Source organism: Ambystoma mexicanum, chromosome 13 (assembly GCF_040938575.1).
Source record: "Ambystoma mexicanum isolate Mex_15411 chromosome 13, UKY_AmexF1_1, whole genome shotgun sequence".
NCBI lineage: Eukaryota > Metazoa > Chordata > Amphibia > Caudata > Ambystomatidae > Ambystoma > Ambystoma mexicanum.
Genome location: NC_090938.1, coordinates 57802145 through 57822373, shown reverse-complemented (window position 1 = coordinate 57822373; position 20229 = coordinate 57802145). Strand labels below are relative to the sequence as shown.

The window sequence follows — 20229 nt, the reverse complement described above, 5'->3', positions numbered from 1 at the left end:
ATCTGTTCTACCAATGCATTTCACACACTAAAAGCTTGGGTCAGGTTACCGAGTCCAGGGCCCCAGAATCTGGCATGCACAAAACCAGAGCTCTAGTTTGCACCAAACTACCAATATTAAAGCACTCTCCTAAAAACTGAACTATTCTAGTTGGTCTATGATGGAGGAGCGCAACATTACAGACTACCAGACAGGAAAGGACTCGTTGCACCCGAATGGACGGTCTTTTCATGGTTGACGAATCTGGTCAACTCGTTCCTTCTCCCCAGAGGGGAACCACCCCCAATGGGGCTAGGGAGGGGAGCCCGCACCGAAGAGCCTCCCCGAGGTCTGGGCATGTGGGGTCTCACTGCCAGTGACTTCCATCTTGGGGACAGAGATTCCCAGTCCAGAATATGGTCTGCCTACATGGGACTTGGAAAAACTATTTTTTCCTCCTATTTTGACTACACCAACCAGTAACCTTACTTCCATCTCATTGGCTTCAGGCCATACTGGTTGTCGCCTGGCCGCCCCAGTCAAAGAACAATACACCCTCTTTTGTGGTGATGACGTACATAAACACAAGAGGAACTGTGAGAGGGGAGGAGAGTGATTCCTATGCAGAGACAAGCCTTTGGAAAGGAGATGTCCTGGAGGGTTAGGCCACGCTCAACCGTGGAGCCTGCGGGAGCGTGGAGGATGAACCAAACGCTAGCCGGACAGTTGCCGTCCCGTCCGACCAAGAAGCAGAGGTTGGGGGAGAGTCCGCGATGGGGAAGCACCGTTTCCTCCGATAGTGCAACCACAGAGAAGCCCTGGTGAGCCTGGGGCCCCGATAACCGTAGCAGAGACCAGATTGCCGGGCGAGAGCCCGGATCCCTGAGATCTACACCAGAAGGACATAAGCGGCAGAGACAAGCAGCAAACAGGAAGTAAACTCTCCCACAAAGAGATTAGCACTGAACGGTACAAACACTTTGAATTAAGGCTGGGAGAGCTGACAAGGTTACTAGAACCTGAGAATGCAGAGTGGGCAAGCGCCCATGTGAATCAGAACGACAGAGGTACGAACACCTGAAATCAAGGAAGGGAAAGCCGACATGGTTATGGGAACCTGAGAAACCAGAGCGGGCAAGCACCCCTGTGAATCAGAACGACAGAGGTACGAACACTTTGCATTCAGCCTGGGAGAGCAGAGAAGGTGAGAACCCTGAATGGGCAAGCACCCTATGTGAGTCAAAATGAAGGGGATACAAACACTTTGCATCAAGGAAGGGAAAGCGGACTAGGTTACGGGAGCCTGAGAAATCAGAGCGGGCAAGCGCCCTATATGAATTACATTGACAGAGAGAACACAAATGTGCCAGAAGGCTGCAGGACCTCTGGGAGTCTATGGGTCCCAAAATGTTATAAAGAGAACTGTGTTAAGAGGGAACCACACAGAGGATATGTTCTTTTGATCAGCAAAGTCTGCAAGAAATCTGTGAACTGAATCTAACTAAAAGCCATCCAAGTGATTGTGTCAGGCAGAAGGCCTACGATAGAGGCTATTGCTCGAGCCTCTCTTTTTAGTTCTGTTTTCCAAGTGGTAGGGCCAGATTACTTGCATAGGACTTTGGACTAAGGACTGTTTTGTTTCACAAGCACCATTAGTTTTAGTATCTAGATTGGGAACATCCCTCAGAGATAACTCGAAATTGGCCTTTCATATACACTGAATAAAAAGACCCTTGAAACATGCCAGTCAGTGGTCCGAGTACTTCGAGTGCTTCTTCGGGTTTGCCACACTGTGAATGGATTACTTCAGGGCGCTCTGAAGAGGTTGATTGGCATCTTTTGAAAACCAAGATACTTGGTGCAACAAGATAATTAAAACAAGATCACAACAAACATTTTTATCAATGTGCTTTCCAATCAGGTTTCCTCAAGCCGATGCAATGCTGATGGAGACTGTAACATGTGGAGGAATACGGTCTATGTGGGCATTTTCTGTGCCGAGAGGTGAGTGAATCAAACTACAAAACACACCAAATCAAGATGTCACTACACATAGGCTCCTATCTTGCTAAAGGTCATCTCATATTTGCAGTGTAACAAGATCAAAATTCTAGAATTATTCTTACCAGGACTATAGAGTAACACCAGTACTTTAACTGTAGAACCAATCAGTATTTTATATAGGGCCCCTGGATGGTCTCGGGAGGATAGCTCAGGGGCAACATGCTTGCCTTTGAAACAAGACGACATGGAGCAACACAGGTTCAATCCCCGGGTCCACGCTTATAAACCTCTGTGGATTAAGCGCGTTATAAATAATCTATCATATCATATAATGTATATATGCCATGGGAAAAGCCTTATCGGGGAGATGATGGGGTGCTAGTTATCAATGATCGTGATTGGCTTGCACATTTTAAGAAACCAATAAGGCTCTGTGGCTATGACGAATCATCTTTAACCGGGGCGTTGACACGCCCATGACACATCACTAAGGAAGACAAGACTGAGACACGGAATGAGGACCATGTGGGTACAGGTTTCCAGATCAGGTCCAGTTAAGCATGATGGAAAGATCTGCCATAGGAGGAGATTATGCCACTTTGTTGGGTTGAGTGGAGTTGTACAGGCCCAACGTGGTACTAGAAGGCCACCCCTCCTCAAGGTTAGAGGGTGCACAGTTAGAAAAGTATTTCCTGGCATTAACTATTGTGTAAAAACCCAACAAAAACCCCAATGTTTTTGTGCACCAACGCCTCATTTTCGGGACATGGATGCCTGTGGGTTTCCTTGTCCATTCAGGTAAAACTGTTTGCAAACAAACCTGATTCCACCTTTGCTGGATTTAGTGGCGCGGACCCCACACAAATAATGACAGACTCCCCAGTAGAATTCCATTATCCTCAGGTTTGTCAATCAAATATAGAGGTTGCTGAAGAAAGGGAACAGTAAGCTCCTATCCTAAGGAACCATCCGTCATATCAACGTAAAGAAAACAGATTTGTAGAGAGGGCAGCAAAAGTAGATTTTAGACTGAAGTTGTGTGGTTAATCCAGAACGAGATACACTGAAGAACTTGTCTGACCCTGCGCGTTAATACAGATAAAAGCACACGTGAGCCTCAAGAGGCGTATAGAAAACTGAACGCTGTGGACTGCAAAAACTCGCAGAGCTACTTTAGTAGCGAGGACACGCAAAAGAAAATAAGGTCTTCCTAAACCAAGAAGTCGCTCTCTTCTCCACGCCAGCAACAAAAGCGGCATTCTATCAGAGCCAAACTACAGATCAACTGATCTCCTCCAGCCTAGACTTGCATTCAAGTCAACAAAACTACTACAAAAGTGCATAAAAACATTCCTATTTTAAAACGTTCCTCAGAGTTTGCCACCCTTCTTGCCTACAGCATAAGCATGTCTGTTTAGCTAATGCAAAGTTGCAGTGCGCCACAGCCTTCCTCCAAGCCCGCTCGCTATAGGGCGATTACTAGCACTAGAGGAGATATTCCAGACGAAGGTGTGAGGGTCAGAAATGTGAGGCAGACAACTTTGTGAAGGTTTTTCAAAAGACGACATTTTATTAGATAAAAAGTTTGGATATACGCCTCACTATCCCTAACCTGGTGAGGATTATCCTGCCTAAAATAAACGAAAGGAAACACTCTAACAAAGGATATCTGCCCCTCGCACTTATACACAAAGTAACTCAATAACTTAATGCATGGCAGTTAAAGGCTTCAAAATTATAACAGTTACATTCCCAATATAGCAACAGTCTCTCCTTATAATCTGGGTGTATTAGACGTGCAAAGATTCAAGCAGGCTTCTGCTCCACAGTTCCAAGAGAAACAAGAAAAACCTAGTTAGCATCAATGTTCCAACACAGTTTATCGTGACTCCTACTTGGCAACAGAAGGTTCCCACACAGTTCTTGGGGGTGCCAACAGAAAATTCCAACACTCTAGTGGTTCTACAAAAAGGTTTTTTTCTCTTCCTCTTGCCATAGGTAGATTGCACATTTTCTTCACAGAATATTTTATTAGTTTGTCAACCGCAACATAAATTGTCTTTGTCAGGATGTTTTGCCACAACTTATTATTTCTGAAGATATATATCACTTTTGCATTAGTTTTATACAGTTCTTTGTTCAGCAATGAAAGTCTTTCAGAATAACTTTTTAACACCACTTTACAGGATGCTTTGCAACAACTGATTATTTCGGAAGGAATATAACTCTTCTGTAGCAGTTTTATACAGTTATGTCTTCAACACCATAGGTCTGACAAAGGTAACTTGTTAGCACCACTTTTTTTTAGCACTTCATCAACTTCTACCTACTTTACTCCCATGCCAGGCCTACTACTTCAATGGTTTGCCATTATTGTATACTCACCTGCCTAAATAGTGATCATAAACAGCAAGTGTCTCTGTGGTTCAGATCAGCTTACGACAGCTACACAATGTTCATTACTGTACAACATCAGACCTTTAGCAGTACTTCGGGGAAAACAAGATTCACATTGGTGCTCTTTAGTACTATTTTGCACTTTCCAAAACATGAGCAAGTTATGCTCCTCTCCTTCCGAATAACCTTTACCAGAAGGGCAGCCTTCTTGCCACTCTTGGTTCCCCATTGCACGAGTAACCAAACACAGACAAGGAGAAGGTCTTATTCTGCTTCATCCCTGGCTTTGGCAATGTGGGTTTGAACCAGCTTTGATTATATGCTTCTTCAAATATGGCCAACAAGTTTCACAACCTTTGGACCTTTCTTTAGTCCCCACCTGCCTTTGACAATATCTGTTGGTGTTAAATTGTGTGGCTTCACTTTCATTTGGCTTGGGCAATGGTTGTCTGCATTAAGTTCTAATAATAGTTCCACCTTGTTGCTAAGTTCTCAACAAACTCACATACTTAAAGTTACAGTTAATTAGTTTTGAATAATAAGGTTCTCGCCGTTTCCTGATAGTTCGGTATTCAAAATTGCCTTCAATATTACTTCCACTCATGCACAACCGTTTGTTACTTTACAAATGCCTGTATCGAGCACGTGAGCACTCCGGGGGTCACTATAAGCTTCCCGCTGTGCAGCCTCTGCGCTTAAGGCTTCTGGAGGCAAAGACGCTCCGAGGACCGGCTACTGTTTTCTGCTTGACTGTGGTTCCGACGTCTTCTCTCTCCTTCAATTTCTGCTTCGGCTGCTCACACGCTTCACACTGCTCTCCCTGCTCACTAATGCCCTGCAATCTGCACCTGAGAGGGCCTTCCCTCTCAGTCTCCCTCAGCTGCGGGTCATTTCCACTAACAAGTAGATCACACTTCTGCAGCATTGTTCCTCTTTAGCCCTCTTCTTCATCCCAGTACTTCAGGAATTATGGGACTTGAACTCCCAAATAAAGTAACATTTTCTAGCTTGAGTTCCATTCTCAAACTCCGTTCTGTTCTCCGTGATATTCTTTAAAGGAATATCATAAGGATAAATCACAAGACTTGATTGTATAGACAAATAAAGTTCTTTAGAGTTTGAATTGGTATGATTCACTGACTTCCTTTCACTGTACCTTTGGGCGTTAGGCGTGCTTCTACCTTTATAAGTCTTTAGGGTTTTAGAAGGGTTTTTATTTCTCCCAAAGTCTAGGTGTTTAGGATTGTTTTACCCACTTTAAGAGGTTCAAATTGTGAAAAAAAAGATTGTAATGGCAGTGGGGAGATGTCCTCCCTGGAGGAAGAGAATACCATGTCTCACCCCACCGAGTCCTCTTATTCCCCTATGCTACGCCCTTACTCCTCCCAGGTGATCCTTCTGCACAACACCAGCCCCAAGTTCAGGATCTGGAAGCGTCCGTCTTTCCCTGGCCACATGGGAGGAGATTTAGGCAGGGGTTTAGTGAGGGATCCTTACGGTTAATCACAAAGGCCTGTGCAGAATATGTTCACAAGCGCTGAAACATGTATTTTGCTAATGTGTAGATTGAATTCAAATGATTCAGCCAAATACCATTATGTTTCATCAAACGTTCCTTGTTGTGCATTGTAGCACACTGCCTGCCCTTCGTCTCCCAGCATTATATCTTATAACATTCATTTAGCGTAATGGATGTTTGGATGAAAACTCGATCATGTTGCTCTTATTCAATGATTCATGTCCAATGGTAGGGAAACAAAATTAACTCCTGAATGCTTTTGATGTACTGTAATTAAATACCTACATCGGAACGTAAAATCCATCTGAGAAAGTAAACCAATTGCAATCATCCTTAGTTCCACTTTGGGTCGTGCCTTTACATCTAATAACTTAGGATACGCAAAGATGACCACTCCTGGAGAGGGTAATGAACATCCAACATGACACCCAGGGCTTGCAAGGCCACGCCCATCAAGACATCTGAAGGACACCATTGTCCTCACATGCCACAGTAGAAGTCCAGCTCCGACAAAATGTTTGTCAAGCAGGTTTGGCAGCATCCAGCGTTCTCACCGCCCCTGCCTTTTAGCTTAGCTTCAGATTCTATCCCACAGAGCGTAGTAAGAAAGAACATGTTGCTTCCTGTAACAACTTCAGTGCTGGTGTGGACTGGGCATCCCTTACCAGGCACATGCTTAGTAGACGTGCTTGATCGAAGCCTACACAGGAGTTGTTCCTTATTCATTCATAGCTGCATTAAGAAGGTCAATTAGATCAGCCCTTTGATTGGTAACATAGTAAAACATTACTTTTAACAAACGTTTTGTAGAAACAAATACAACAAATTATTTTTTATATTGAAACAAATGCATTAAAAACTAATCACAGCTATACAAATGGGAATACTGGTCAGGTGCGTATTAAGTGAATAAAGGGAGTTTTGGGAGAGCTTTAGAGAGTACAATTAAGGGATGATTTCAGAGTGAACACGAAATGGGGCCTCGAAGGATTCTCACAGAAAAGGGAGAGACAGTGAAAAATCAACAAGGCGTTTGGAAGGTAAATCTACCCTTTCCTTAGACTCCATAAATACAGAAAATAAAAAATAAAACATGCACTATCCAAGTCAGTACTCACTCAAAAGAATAAAACTCCCAGTGCTATTTTTGAAATGTTTCTCACAAAGTCAATGTAAAAGATTGTGACCTTTTCCAAACATATCCTAAATCATACTTTTTTAAACAAAATGTTTCCACGTGGGATAATTACATGCAATACTTAAGACAAGACGATACAAATGTGACTATACAAACCATAATATTTGAAGCGATCACCTCCGGATCGTCGCAAACCGACTCCACAAAAAACACCTAAAAAAGGGGGAAATAAAAAGCACCATATAAATGGGCTGTAAGAGCAGAAGAAATGGAAAAATAATAAACATTACACCTTGGCCTGAACAGAATCCAAGCAACAACATTTTGCTAAATCACAATTAAGTCTCAATCTTTCACAAGCTTTAAGAACAAAGGCATTTCCTACAGAGCTCGAATGCTTTCGCATATTTGCTGTGACCCAGGCCAAAGGTAAGGAGTCTCCTGACCCCCACCTCCCCAAACCCTGCAATTTAATATTGCAAAGGTGCTTAAAAGCACCATAGCGCACTCGGCGCGTGGTCCCTCTCCTTCTGCCCAACTCCCAACACGCCCACTCCATCCGGATAGGTCCCCATACCCCACATCAAGGACATCCAAGGGCAGCCCTCTGCCCGGCAGCCCTGCGACGAAGGACTCCGAGGCAAAGGATGGCCCCAAGATGTGTCTGCAGATGTCAGCAGGGGAAGCCAATGAAGCCAGAAGTCAACAGACACCAACAAAAAGTGTGGCATGGGTGGGGTGTAGAGCAATTACTCTACTCCAAAAGCCCATGCCACTCTATCTTACCTTTCAAATTTGTGGATTGCCATAGCTTCACATCATGCATACTTACAGAGATTTATGACCAGCAGCCTAAATCTACTCAAGGCTGACTGAACTGTACATGTTGCCTGCATTACATACTAACCTAACTACTCGCCAATGTAAGCACATACCACACCTAGATGGAATTCTTGACTTAGTCTGCTCCGCAGCTACACAGGATTGTTAACGTTAGCATGTACCACACCTAGATGGCCTTTCTGACTGAGAGTCCTTGCATATGGAGGGTGTCCAGTTGTGCTCATGCCTTGAGAGAACCTTTCCCTGGGTGCCAGCGTATCACGGGTGAAGGGTTCTCGGGGTTAGTGTATACCGTTCTAGATTCCTGAGAAGAGCTTCCCATCGACATGCCGTCGCCATCGACAGCCCCTGTCACTCTACCTTACCTTCCATAGCGTAGACTGCCATAGATTTCAATAATACATACTTAGGAAGACCTGTGACCACTGTAAATGGATTGTAAATGCTGCCTTGTGATGCATATGCTAGTGCTACACATGTAGGGAACGGAACTTTAGGTCGTGTCGCATCTAGAAAGAAATGTGATTGTTAGCATGTGCCACACTCAGGATTCTGAACCCTAGCTCGCGTCGTATGGAATTCTTAACTTTGGCATGAGTCGCACCTAGAAAGAAATGGGACTGTTAGCATTTGCCACACTCACGATTCTTAACTTTAGCTTGCACCGCATCTAGATGGAAATGTGATTGTTAGCATGTGCCACACTCGCATGGAATTCTGTACCCTAGCCTGCGTCGCATCCAGATGGAAGTGTGACTGTTAGCATGTGCCACACTCGTATGGAATTCTGAACTTTAACTTGCGCCGCACCTAGATAGAATTGTTATTCTTAACATGAACCACACTTAGAATTTTAAACTTTAGCTCGCGTTGCATTTGGATAGAAATGTAAATGTCAGCATGTACCGCACATAGATGGATTCCCATAATTGCAATGGACAGCAATGCCAACTAACCAACCAACCAACTAACAATTCCATCCCTCTGCATACACCTCTCAAACTCTAACCAAACACAACCACAAGCCTAAAATGCAGCAATCCGCACAAACTTCACAAGAATGCAACAACAAAACAAACCACACAGACTTGCACAACAGCACACGACGACTACGGACCGTAAAACACCCCAAGCCCAGCCGACGGACCCACCGGGCTGAGGCTGCCAACAGCACATCACTGCTCTCTTGCACTTTTCCAGCTTATTCCCACTAACACACCCCCTCTCCTCCCCTTTTTCAGAGCCGCCAGAGCGCCAGGGGAACACTTCGGTGGTGATAGTGCGCGGTACAAATGTCCTTTAACATCAACATAAACATATTTGGGGTTAACAGGGGAAAACAGGGTTGGGAATGAAAGTGTGTCACACATATAAAAACCATGAATAATTCTGAAATATTCAGGGTTATTTGTAGTCCACTGCTAATATAACTATGGTTATGGGGGAAACTTTTTTTCCCTTTAAGAAAGAAAAAAAAAAGACAAAAAAAAAAAAAAAGATGACTACTTTTAGAGCTACAGTGATTGTGCGGTAACCTATTGGGCAACATGTCAAGGGGCGCCAATATGGCCCCGGCCAGTACGCATGAAGGTTGTGCTCACTGGGCAGGCCCAAAGGCCCTGGGTAGTGGGCCCGAAAGACATGCATACTGGCCACAGCCAAATGCTGTGGCTAGCTAGTGGGTCCAAAAGAAACATATTGGGGGAACATGTACAGTGGACAAGGCCAAAGGCAAAGGCAATAGCCAAAGGCCACGACTAGTGGCCCGTTAGCGTTTTAAAATATAGAGTGGGCATGGCCAAAGTCCTTGCACAATGGCCTGGGCCAAAGGCCGTGGCTAGTGGGCCTGAAAGACAGGTATACTGGCCACGGCCATAGGCTGTGGCTACCTAGTGGGTCCAGAAGAAACATATTGGCTATGGTTGAAGGCGAGGCTAGTGGGCCGGAAAGACATGTATAGTGGACACGGCCAAGTGGTTCCAAAAGAAACATATTGGGAGAACATGTAGAGTGGACACGGCCGAGGCCATGGCTAGTGGTCCATGAAAAGAAACAGTGTGAGGAATCAGGAATAATAAAACTCGGACACGAGTGAGTTATAATTTTGGTTAGAGACTTTTATTGAAAATGAAAGGGGTTTGGAAAATGCCCCTTGCACCCTGCTCTAAGAGGAATGACCGAAACAAAAACTGCGCTGTGTCCAAAGTTCTATTTTGACCCTCACACTAAACTAAGATGGTAATGTCTTTTGTTTTGGGTGGTTTAGAAAAGTGTTTAAAAGGGATGAATAAATCGCTCCAAAACAAAAGTTCATCAAGGATAAGGATCCTTGCTCCAGAGGTGTCTCTTCCCCCGGATTCATGTTTACTTTCTGATAATTTCACAAGTAACAATTCCTTGTGCCTTTCTTGAAAAGCCACAATGGTGGAAAACAAGTGTCTGGTTTTCTACTTTTGTCTCTTTCAGAATACCTGGTATACTATCCTGCAAGTGTTTGGCTGCTTCTTTCTTGGTTAACAATCATATCCTCAGTCCTGATATTTCTACTCGGAACCTTTTTACTCCCGGTGAACACATTTCTTGTAACTGCCTGGTATACTCTCCTGCCAGAGCTTCTGTTCATACGGGCTCTCGGCCCTCTCCAAAACCTGTACATTTACTATGATGGATAATGTATCTGCTTTATATATTATCCTGTGCCAGTTTCCCATATAGCTGCACTGTACACATTCACATACCTGTAAGGTTTTCACTCACAGTTCATTTCCCCTTTTAACAATAAGCTCTTTCGCGTTCTCTCGGTTTCTTGATTTACAATTGCTTGCCTTTACTATGGCAGCTGATATGCTCCGATGTCCCAGCTGTCTCCGGACGGTCTCACCCGTTCTTGTTGGTATCCCTGGTTTCTTCCACAACCAGTGGGTGACGGTCTTTCTGTTCTTTCCTTCTCAAAACCACTTCCTCTTGCCTTACCCATCTTTCATGGCTTTCACTGGGCTTGTCTGCTTTGTTCTAGGCTCCGGTGAGTAAGATGCTGGTTTCTAACACCGGCGAACGACCAGGAGTCCATCATCGGCTCCTGGTGGTCCCTCAGCATGGCCTCTTCTCATAGCAGCTTCTTTCTTCTTGGCACTCGAGCCGGCTGACTCCAACAAACCAGTACCAGATTTTCAGTCTCTCGATCCACACAGGGAGGCGCAGCGCTCTCTCCACCCAGCAGCACCCCTCAACTCTCTGCTTCTGCTCTTAACATTTCCTTTCTGCGTGTGTGTAACAAATAGCTCGCTCCTTGGGCTTGTTGATTTCTTCGCTCTGCATTGCTCGGTTCCTTTTCCTCGTCCCAATATTTTGGCAATTCTGGGAAAGGAGGTCCATTCTTGACAATTTGCACGGTAAACTTGGATACATTTTCTTAATGGTTTTCAAGGGCAAGTCAGTCCTGGAAGATTGTTAGGTGAAACTGGAGAAACCATATTCATAGGTTTTACCAGGCAGATTAGAGTTGGGAGTTTGGCCTATGGATGCATCTTGGTAAAAGATTTTCACTACCCTTCATAGGCGGATGAGGAGACATGACAATATGCCATGAGAGTATTAGGTAGGGGCGAGTTATCCTCAAGGAAAAATAGGGGATACCATGTCTCATCCGATGAAGCAATGACATCTCCCCAGAGGTTGTCTGCCCGACCCCTTATGTGATCTTCCCTAATATAGCCGCCACCAAAGTCAGTATCGGGTAGCGTCTGCCGTTCCCTGGCCACATGGGAGTAGATTACCACTGGGAAAACAGTGACGACTCCATATATGGTACAGTAAAACCCTTAAAATTCACTGAAAAATCTTTAATTGACGTTCAGTTAAATTGAGCTGTTTTAAACAACAAAACTGTTGAAATTCAGCAGATATGGGACGTTATGACCAGCTTAACTGCACATTCCCATTGCAAAGCCCATGCGCACATACATATTATAAGAGATGGGAATTACAATGACATACAAAATTGCATTGGGGGGGGCATGTCATTATGGGGGACATCAACACGAGCTTGCTGAGTTAAGCTGGTCATAACTTACCAGATCTGCTTAATTTAAAAGGTTTGGAGTGTTAAATTGGCTCAATTTAACTACACCTTAATTCAAGTTTTATCAGTGATATATATATATATATATATATATATATATATATATATATTACACACACGTGCAAGGAACTTAAAACAAAATGTGTGAACAGATGCTAGGATACGAAGGATAATATTAGACTAGCCCATTGAGCTTCACATTAGATTCCTCACATTTATGAGCACTGTAATGATTGGACTTATTACCCAATTTATTGACCTTGGAAGGATGAACAGCTGAGTCAGCCTTGCAGAATTTGTACACGAGAAGTACAGACTGGCCTCACGTGAGGCGAGTGCTTATCCCATGCTAACGAGCACAGATTCTGTCAACCCTGTTATGGATTCTGGGGTATAAGGGGAAATTGGATGTCTCTTGGCCTTGCCAACAGGAATGATGAAAAAAATTAAAACACATTGCTGGATCCAGACTTCATGATGCAAGAAAAATGTCCCTTAAGCTCTCTAGCAGAACATTTATATTCTCTTCTTTGTGGTTTTAGAATCTTATGCCAGAGGTCACACTGCAAGTCAAAAACGACTACCAATTACATGCATTCTTATTGGAAGGTGGAGCAGTGGCCACCCTTGTTGTTACTTGTCTGGAGATCAAAATTACTAACCAATAATGTGTGCAGTGTGCTTGACAAACTTTAGTTGTTACAATATCTGTTGAATTTGTTAAAGTGGGAAATCTGTAAAACACATGTATTAGTGGAGGACAGCCTAATGGGGGTAACCTGGAATTAAAGAAGTCCTACTGTAGCACTGGCCAACTTGGCTCAGGTAACCTTCCAGTGCGCCATAAAGACCCACCTTGAAAGCGCTCTCCTTGGCAAAGCTTAGGATCAGGTCCCTTCGCTCACGAGTCGTGTTGGTTGCATCAAACACCTGCACAATAGACACAAATGAAAAACATTCTCCGTAAAGCGTGGAAAGTACGGGAAGAATTAAAGTAAAAACTGGAAAATTATTGCTTACAGCTATTTGCCCGCCTTCCTCCATCATGTACGTTTTCGCATCTTGCAAGGCTACCAAGGCACACTGTCTACCAAAAGAGAGAGCATTAATCACCAGTGGCCCACGAGTAGCTATGTCAAAACTTTCTACAGAGTTGTGGGAGACAAAATGGGAGCCGATATGGGGTAGTGAGTGGTAAAGTGGTCAACTGAGAAACAGGGGTACCCAGGTTCTAATGCTTTCTTTTTCGTTGCGTGATCCTTCATATGCCAAAAATAAGAGCACATGGAAACAGTCTGAATTCAGAAATGATAAAGGAAATCCGGACATTTACAGAACTGATCTTTCCTCCTATACGTTACAAAGCAAGATCTTCGAGTCTTTGCAGAATAGGAACCGGAGCACATGGGCAAAGTAATTGTCCTAGACACGCAGAATTCAGTCTGGTTGACAAGCCTGAATTAGAAATCTGGTCTCCTGGTTGCAGAGCCAACAGCTTTATCCAGAAGACTATATCTCCTTCCTTATGCATGCAAATCTTATCTGCCTTCAAGACAGAAATGACTTAACAACAATGCTCAATAGGATGATGTCACTCTAAAGTTTTCCATGAACAGGGGATGCTGACAGACTTACTTTCGGATTCTCATGGCTTCCTCGTTGTCATGGCGGAAGAAGTCATAGGACTTATACGATCTTACAGCTTCACGGCGATACATTCCCAAATTGAAAACTGGAGGGGCGAAAAGATTTGAAAAAATTCAATTTGGGGATACACTGTGGCATGGGGGGGGGTGGATGGGGCAAAAGAGCAGTAGGGAAACATCACAACCTGTGGAGTATGAGAAATGGCAGGTTCCTGAACTGCAATTTTTCGAAGTTACAGTCTTACATGAAATGCTTGGTCTCAGGTCTTACTAAGTTGCAGCAATATGAAAACAAAGATTTTGTGTCATTGTATTGCATGGACATTATAAATGTGTTTGTATTTGTATTTATTGTGCTTATAAAGCACTTTAATCCAAAGCGCTTTACATTAGAACAACAAGATACATAGAAATGTATAACAGAAGAAGCAATTTACAAGACATTAATCAAACCAATAAAACAGTAGTTAGGGCAATTAACCTGTGAGGGTAAGTAAGGGAAGGAGGAGGGAACAGAGAGGGCGTTAGGATGAAGAGGTAAGGATGGAGAGGTAAGGTAGAGGGGGGAAAAAGGAGCTGGTAGGGAGAGGTAAATAGGGGAAGAAGTGAGGGAAGAGAGAGAGAGAGAGATGAGGGGGTAACGGTAGCAGGGAGGAGAATGGAGAAGGAAAGATTTCAAGGAAGAACGGAAGGAGGAAAAGGTGGGGATGGAGCGGATGGAGCGAGGTAGGGAGTTCCAGTGTAGAGGGGCTAGGAGCTGAAAGGAGCAGAAACGGGAGGAGGCACATGGGGAAGGGGAATAAATGTAGCAAAAGCACGGATATGTACAGCCAATATACATGCTGCACATGGACGTTGACTCTCAGCCAATGGTCACTGGTGTTCCTGGAACCAAATACCTACTTTTACTCCTTACTCACATTGCTCCCTACTCGTTTGCTCCATTGGAACACACTGTCCATCACAATCAAAGCCAATCTGACTGTCGATCTCTCCAAAGCTTGGCTTAAACCTCACTTACTTGCGCAAGGTGCGAGTCCTCACACCTTATCAACCCATCTCCTCTACTGGACCCCACAACTCCCTCCAGTGCCACTTAATCATGTAATTCTATGTATGTGTACAGTACTCCTCTTCAGTTTGAAGCACTTGCCCCCTACACCACCTGAGAGAGTTTCCTTTATAAGTCACTGATTTCCTTTATCTTTTGTTCTGTTGTGTCCCTGCTCTGTGGTCCACTTTGTTCACCACTTGTTTATGCTGCCGTGCTATTGTACAGGCACCCCTTAGGGGAATGCCTCCAACAGATCTGTGCTATTCTAAGTCATTTCTGGTTGAACTTGACATCCCTGCTCTTCAAATAAATACAAATACCTTTCGTTGGCACACCAATCCAGTTCAGGTAGCGGGTCAACTTCTTGGACATGTAGGTTTTCCCTCTGGCGGGCAGACCGGTCATTACAATGAGGGTGGGGGAGTTCGTCATGTAGGATGCCCAAGCTGCATAAAAGCAAAATAAACTAGTAAACATTGAAAAAAGGCGACAAGGGACATAAAAGCCATTTCACAGGCAAATAATTATTTGGACAACATCTGACCTGCAGCTTTCACCACAGTCAACAAGGAAAACAAGTTTGCGGTTTTGTGCAATTCAGTACAGCAATAATGCATGCAGCGTTGAGCAGCTACCCAACACAGACATGTCGATTGATTTAAAAAATAAAAAAAAATCCTATGGTTGCAACAAACTCAAATATTATTGCACAGGGAAATAAACGAGGCTCATATTTTCCAGGTCTAAACATTTGACTTTCAGTTTTATAATTAAAGTTGTCTTACATAGCACAACTTCGGCCACTTTGGTGACGTAATGGCATATGGGTCTGGAGGCTAGTGTGCCCCCTTTTGGTTTTGTCACAATGGTTATGGGGCCTCTCCTCTGCCTCCGACCCAGTCCTGGTACTTTAGATACTCTGACTTTCTTGCGCTCTCCCAGCCCCTTTAGGTATTCACCATCCACTCCCATCTCCCACATGCCTGGTCTGATCAAGATTTATTTTATACACTTCTCGACTGTAATTGTAGGGTTAAGGATTAGAGTCATGGCAACTGGAAGCTGGATCCTGGCAATGCCCAGAGTTTGTATTTGACATTGGGTACACAGTTCAGGATCCTACACCTGTGGTGAAGTGTCAAGTCCTCTGGTGTGAACCACGCCATGCTCTGTGAGCCTCTGCTTGCGGGAAAGCTATGCTTCACAGGTTGCTCCACAAACCTGCCAAAATAGGAGGAAAACAAGCCCTATAATGTGGGAACCACAAGTGTGATTCTTCAATTCAGGTATTGCTCTGCTACTTCAATGAACACTACAATTTACGGTTGTGAGCCAAAGGGCAGGGTTTCAGTCCTGGCTGGGGATTGGGGTGGAGTCTGTTGGTTCTCTCCCCCCGCCCAAATAACACCTCCAGCAAGAGCATCACAGTGTGCGTAGCAGTCCCTGGTCCATGGATCTCCAGGGTCCCACCCGGGGGTTTGATATTGAGGGGAGCTGGGAGCTATTTAGCCCCGGCTTCTGACCTATAAAACGCATTATTAACTTGGTCCCAACAGCTACCAGGAGCTACTTTTGGCACCCCATGCCAACTGATGCCAAGGAAACGCACCTGTGTAGATTTAACTCTGTGCATGTGGTACAATCTATAAATGAGCCTTAGGATAAATGTATTCGACACTTAAAGCATAAGGGGTCCTAAACAATGGATAAAGGGATATGTGTTGTATCTTATGTGGAAGTTAGATTTGCGGAACACTATGTACTCGCTCCGGTTCCCCAGTGGTAGCTTCTGGTCACTGGTTAATAATGGATATCCAGGAGTTGCTTTTAGCTCCTGCTTAGCACATCTTAATTTCGATCCCTACAACCCCGCCCAGCCCATCCATAGTGACAATGTCACATAAGAGAGGGTTACTAGGAGTTAACAGAAGGGCAAGTGCAAAACCAGAGCTGGATATGGGTGGAGGTTGTACATAGCAGTCCTTTGTGCCATATGCTTCTAGGTGCTGGGGACACCTGGAAGTCATATCCCTGGATGGGGGCAGGGGGACAAGATCAATTAGCTGCCTTTCCTGGAATAAACAATGGTCTGTAAATTGGGGGGCAGTGGGGGCGATATGAGAACATGTGTTGTGGGCTGTGCAAAAAGCTCTCTGTGGCTCTTCAGTGGTTAGTGCAGTGGGATGGGTGCTGCCAGGTATTGGGGCGCAGCATGCATGTAATGTAAATGTGGTAGAAGACAATGGTGAATAGGGTAAATGGGCTGTGGTGCACGGTGCTTAGCTGTTGGTATTGAGTACTAGGAGGTATTTACTGTGTTTGCTTTCTATCTATTTTAGGTTTGTAATTTCGAAGGATCCTGGGAAACCTGATATTCATAATTGAGTGACTCGCTAGGAATTCAGGCATGTGAAAAGGGGAAGGTACTGTATTGTTGTTATTAATAAGGAAATTCTATGTCTGCGTTTGATGGTCTGGACCAATCCTGTAGGCTTTCCATTTGCAAGTGTGAGAACAATGATGTTGCAATGTAAGAGCTTCAATATCCCTTTTCAGGTGTGGAGGGTCTGCAGGAGGATGAGATGTGTGGCAAGTCAGAAGAAGGATACAGACTCTCAGATGACGCGATGTATGATATTTTACTAACACTGGAAGGCCTACATTTCTTATCGCTATGGGTGGTCTCTACCTATGTTACTAACTAAGGTGCTTGTTTGTTAGCTGCGAGTGTCCCAAAGAAATAAGTCAGCTGTCCAAAAACTATCCTAACTGACCCTGCCACTTATGAAAAATAACTTAGATTGGGAGAATGACTCCCTTCTCCTGAGGGTACCTCGAGTACCAGTGTTTAATATCCAATCCGCAAAGTCTTTTGTGACTTCTCTGATCAGATCTTGAACTCCTCAATTGTGTTATTGAGTTTTTCCTGGTGCTCCCGTGTGGGGGGGTCCTTCTTAGCGCTACGTTCTTGGCTCAGGACCTCAGCGTCTTCTTGACAAGTCATTTTACTTTGATATGCTCTCTTGGATAATAACGGTTCCAATTATCTTGGTCAATTGGGCTTTGTATCGGGCTCAATTGCCTAGTTCCTCGGAACTTAGATTCGTCTTTTCTTTTCTCTTTATTAGTATTGCTGCATTGTATAAGAAGTTATTTTTCCCTCTTTTCCAAGGGTATTTTTATGCATTGGTTTTCTCTTACTTTGTTCAACTCCTAAACAATATTTTCTCTTAATTCACAAACTCTATAGTTACTTGGTTTCAAAGTTAAGTTAGTTTCATAGCTTCTAACTGTGACCAGTTAACCGTGCTGTATAACTATTGCATTGAATCTTCCCTGGCTTCCTGTTCGCCCCGTTACCTTGGTTCTTGCAGGGAAAAATACTTGGAAGCCTTCCTCCGCAGGAGTACTGTCTCTGTTCTTGTGCCGCCAGCGCATTCTCTTCTTTGGCATCTGTCTCCGCTCCTTCATCTGCTTCGCTATACAGGTGCGGTGCTCAGCTGCACGCCAGCACACAATCACCTTCTCTTGCCGGTGGTATTGGCGAAGTATACGGATCAGCTGTCCTCCACATACTTCCCTCTGTAGTCTTGCCACCACCTCTTCCTGGGCTTCTATCTTCTGCGGATCACGTGCTATGTATCCAGCCCAAGTCTGGAGTCTCCAGCAATTTTGAATCTTGCGCGCTTCCTCGTACCTTTTGTCTCCAGGTGTTGCATAGGTTGGTGCCTCCCTCCGCTTACGTCTACAGTCATTGCTCTCCCCCTCTTTGTTCTCCTTCCTCCGGACTTGTTCCAGTGAATGGGGCATTCTGAATTAAAGGGAAATGATCCGGTTGCATAAATAATGATATCAATTAGGAGTTTCTTCGTCCCAGTTTCTACGACCCTGTTCTGAAATTGAAACTACCGACCTTAATATGGATCCAATCCTTCCTAACAAACAGAACAGAAATCATATGGATAAACCTTTAAAATCCAACCCAATCCTCATGTGGAGTACCACAAGGATCATCCTTCTCCCCGCTATTATTCAACATCTACCTTTCTTAACTAATCAAGATCATTAAAAAGACACGGCCTCACCTGTTACAACTACGCTGACGACAGACAAATAGTCTACAAAATACAAGACACAGAAGAAGAAAACAACGTTAGAGATCTGCCTTTGTGAAATCTACAACTGGATGAACCAGAACTACCTCAAACTCAACCCAGGCAAAACAGCAATAATGATCATCACAAAAAACGGAGGAGACAACCACTGCATCCCAAGGCCAACAGAACTTGATACCACTCCAGCCCCATTGCCAACTGTAAAAAACCTGAGAGTCCTGATGGACAACGAACTTACTATAGAGCCACTAGCAAATGCTCTAATTAAGAAATGCTTCTTTCTCCTGCGAGCAGTAAAAAAGGATCCTACCATTCCTGTCATTTGCCAAAAAAAGACTCACCGTCATCGCTCTCGTCATGTCCAGAGTAGACTATGCCAATAGCCTATATCTGGGCATGCCAGAAAGACTTCTAAAAAAACTCCAACGCATACAAAATGCGGCAGCCAGACTGCTCCTCAAACTACCTCAAAGAGAACACATCGCACCAGCGCTGAAAATACTACACTGGCTACCAATAAAACAGCGGATCAAGTTCACATCAATGTGCATAACGCAGAGAGCAATCCGCGGCCAAGGCGCAGATTTCCTAAGAGAAAAAATAAACATACACCGCCCAACAAGGCCACTCAGATCCAGCAGTGACATTCGTTTGAACCAAAACCATATAACAAAAAGAAAATTCGGAGAATCCTCTTTCCCTCACCTCCCCCCAAAAACCTGGAACGAGCTACCAAAGAACATACGTAACAAAAAGAGATGACCTATTCAGAAAACTCCTCAAATCTTGGCACTTCACCCCATAACTAGGGAGGCACATACACAGCTGAAATAATGCTGAGAGAGGAAACCGATCATCCCCATCTCCCTAAGCTACCGCCCCCATCAACTGAAGTAAGGGAAGAACAATCTACAGCATATGAACTTACTAATTGAAAGATGGATAAGCTAGAATCATACCAAAGAACTGTCACAGAGAGATTGGGATGGCAGGGTAAGGGTGATATGTCAATAACACCTTAGCCTACAAAGTAAACACAGACAGCAATTGATCACTGACAGGAAATGTATAAGGAGGGAGTGGGTGATTGTAAAAATACAGCACCAATACCAGAGTGGGGGACAATGCACGCCTCAACTTGGTACATACAGGTCGGAAATAACAGCTGGGAACTTGCCACGCCATCACTCCTAAGAATTAGATGGACAGGAAAAAGAAAGACTATGCCAACTCCATAGGACAACCGGATACATAGAACAAGAATTATGAGGACTAACTGACATATAACCCACTAACCCAAAAGCTCACATTTTTGCATACTTAACTCACACAACCACCTTCTCGCATGGCAAACCGCACGCAATTCACCACACCGCAACAACAACCAACACATAACTGGGCCCAACAGCACACAAGGACTCGCATCGATCTGATATTCACAACCAAGCTCAGC

At 44.2% G+C, this 20229-nt stretch overlaps 1 protein-coding gene across 6 annotated transcripts in view; it reads right to left on the bottom strand.

The window, feature by feature from the left end:
* The window catches only part of PFKFB2 (6-phosphofructo-2-kinase/fructose-2,6-biphosphatase 2), a 223717-nt gene that overhangs the window by 156332 nt on the left and 47156 nt on the right, over positions 1-20229 (bottom strand). For all 6 annotated transcript variants that reach the window (XM_069633224.1, XM_069633228.1, XM_069633227.1 and 3 more), the window contains exons 3-7: positions 14982-15107; positions 13597-13693; positions 12982-13048; positions 12817-12891; positions 7194-7250 (exon numbers count right to left, since the gene is read on the bottom strand). In XM_069633224.1, coding sequence (XP_069489325.1) covers positions 7194-7250; positions 12817-12891; positions 12982-13048; positions 13597-13693; positions 14982-15107 — 422 coding nt within the window. The remainder of the gene's footprint in view (positions 1-7193; positions 7251-12816; positions 12892-12981; positions 13049-13596; positions 13694-14981; positions 15108-20229) is intronic.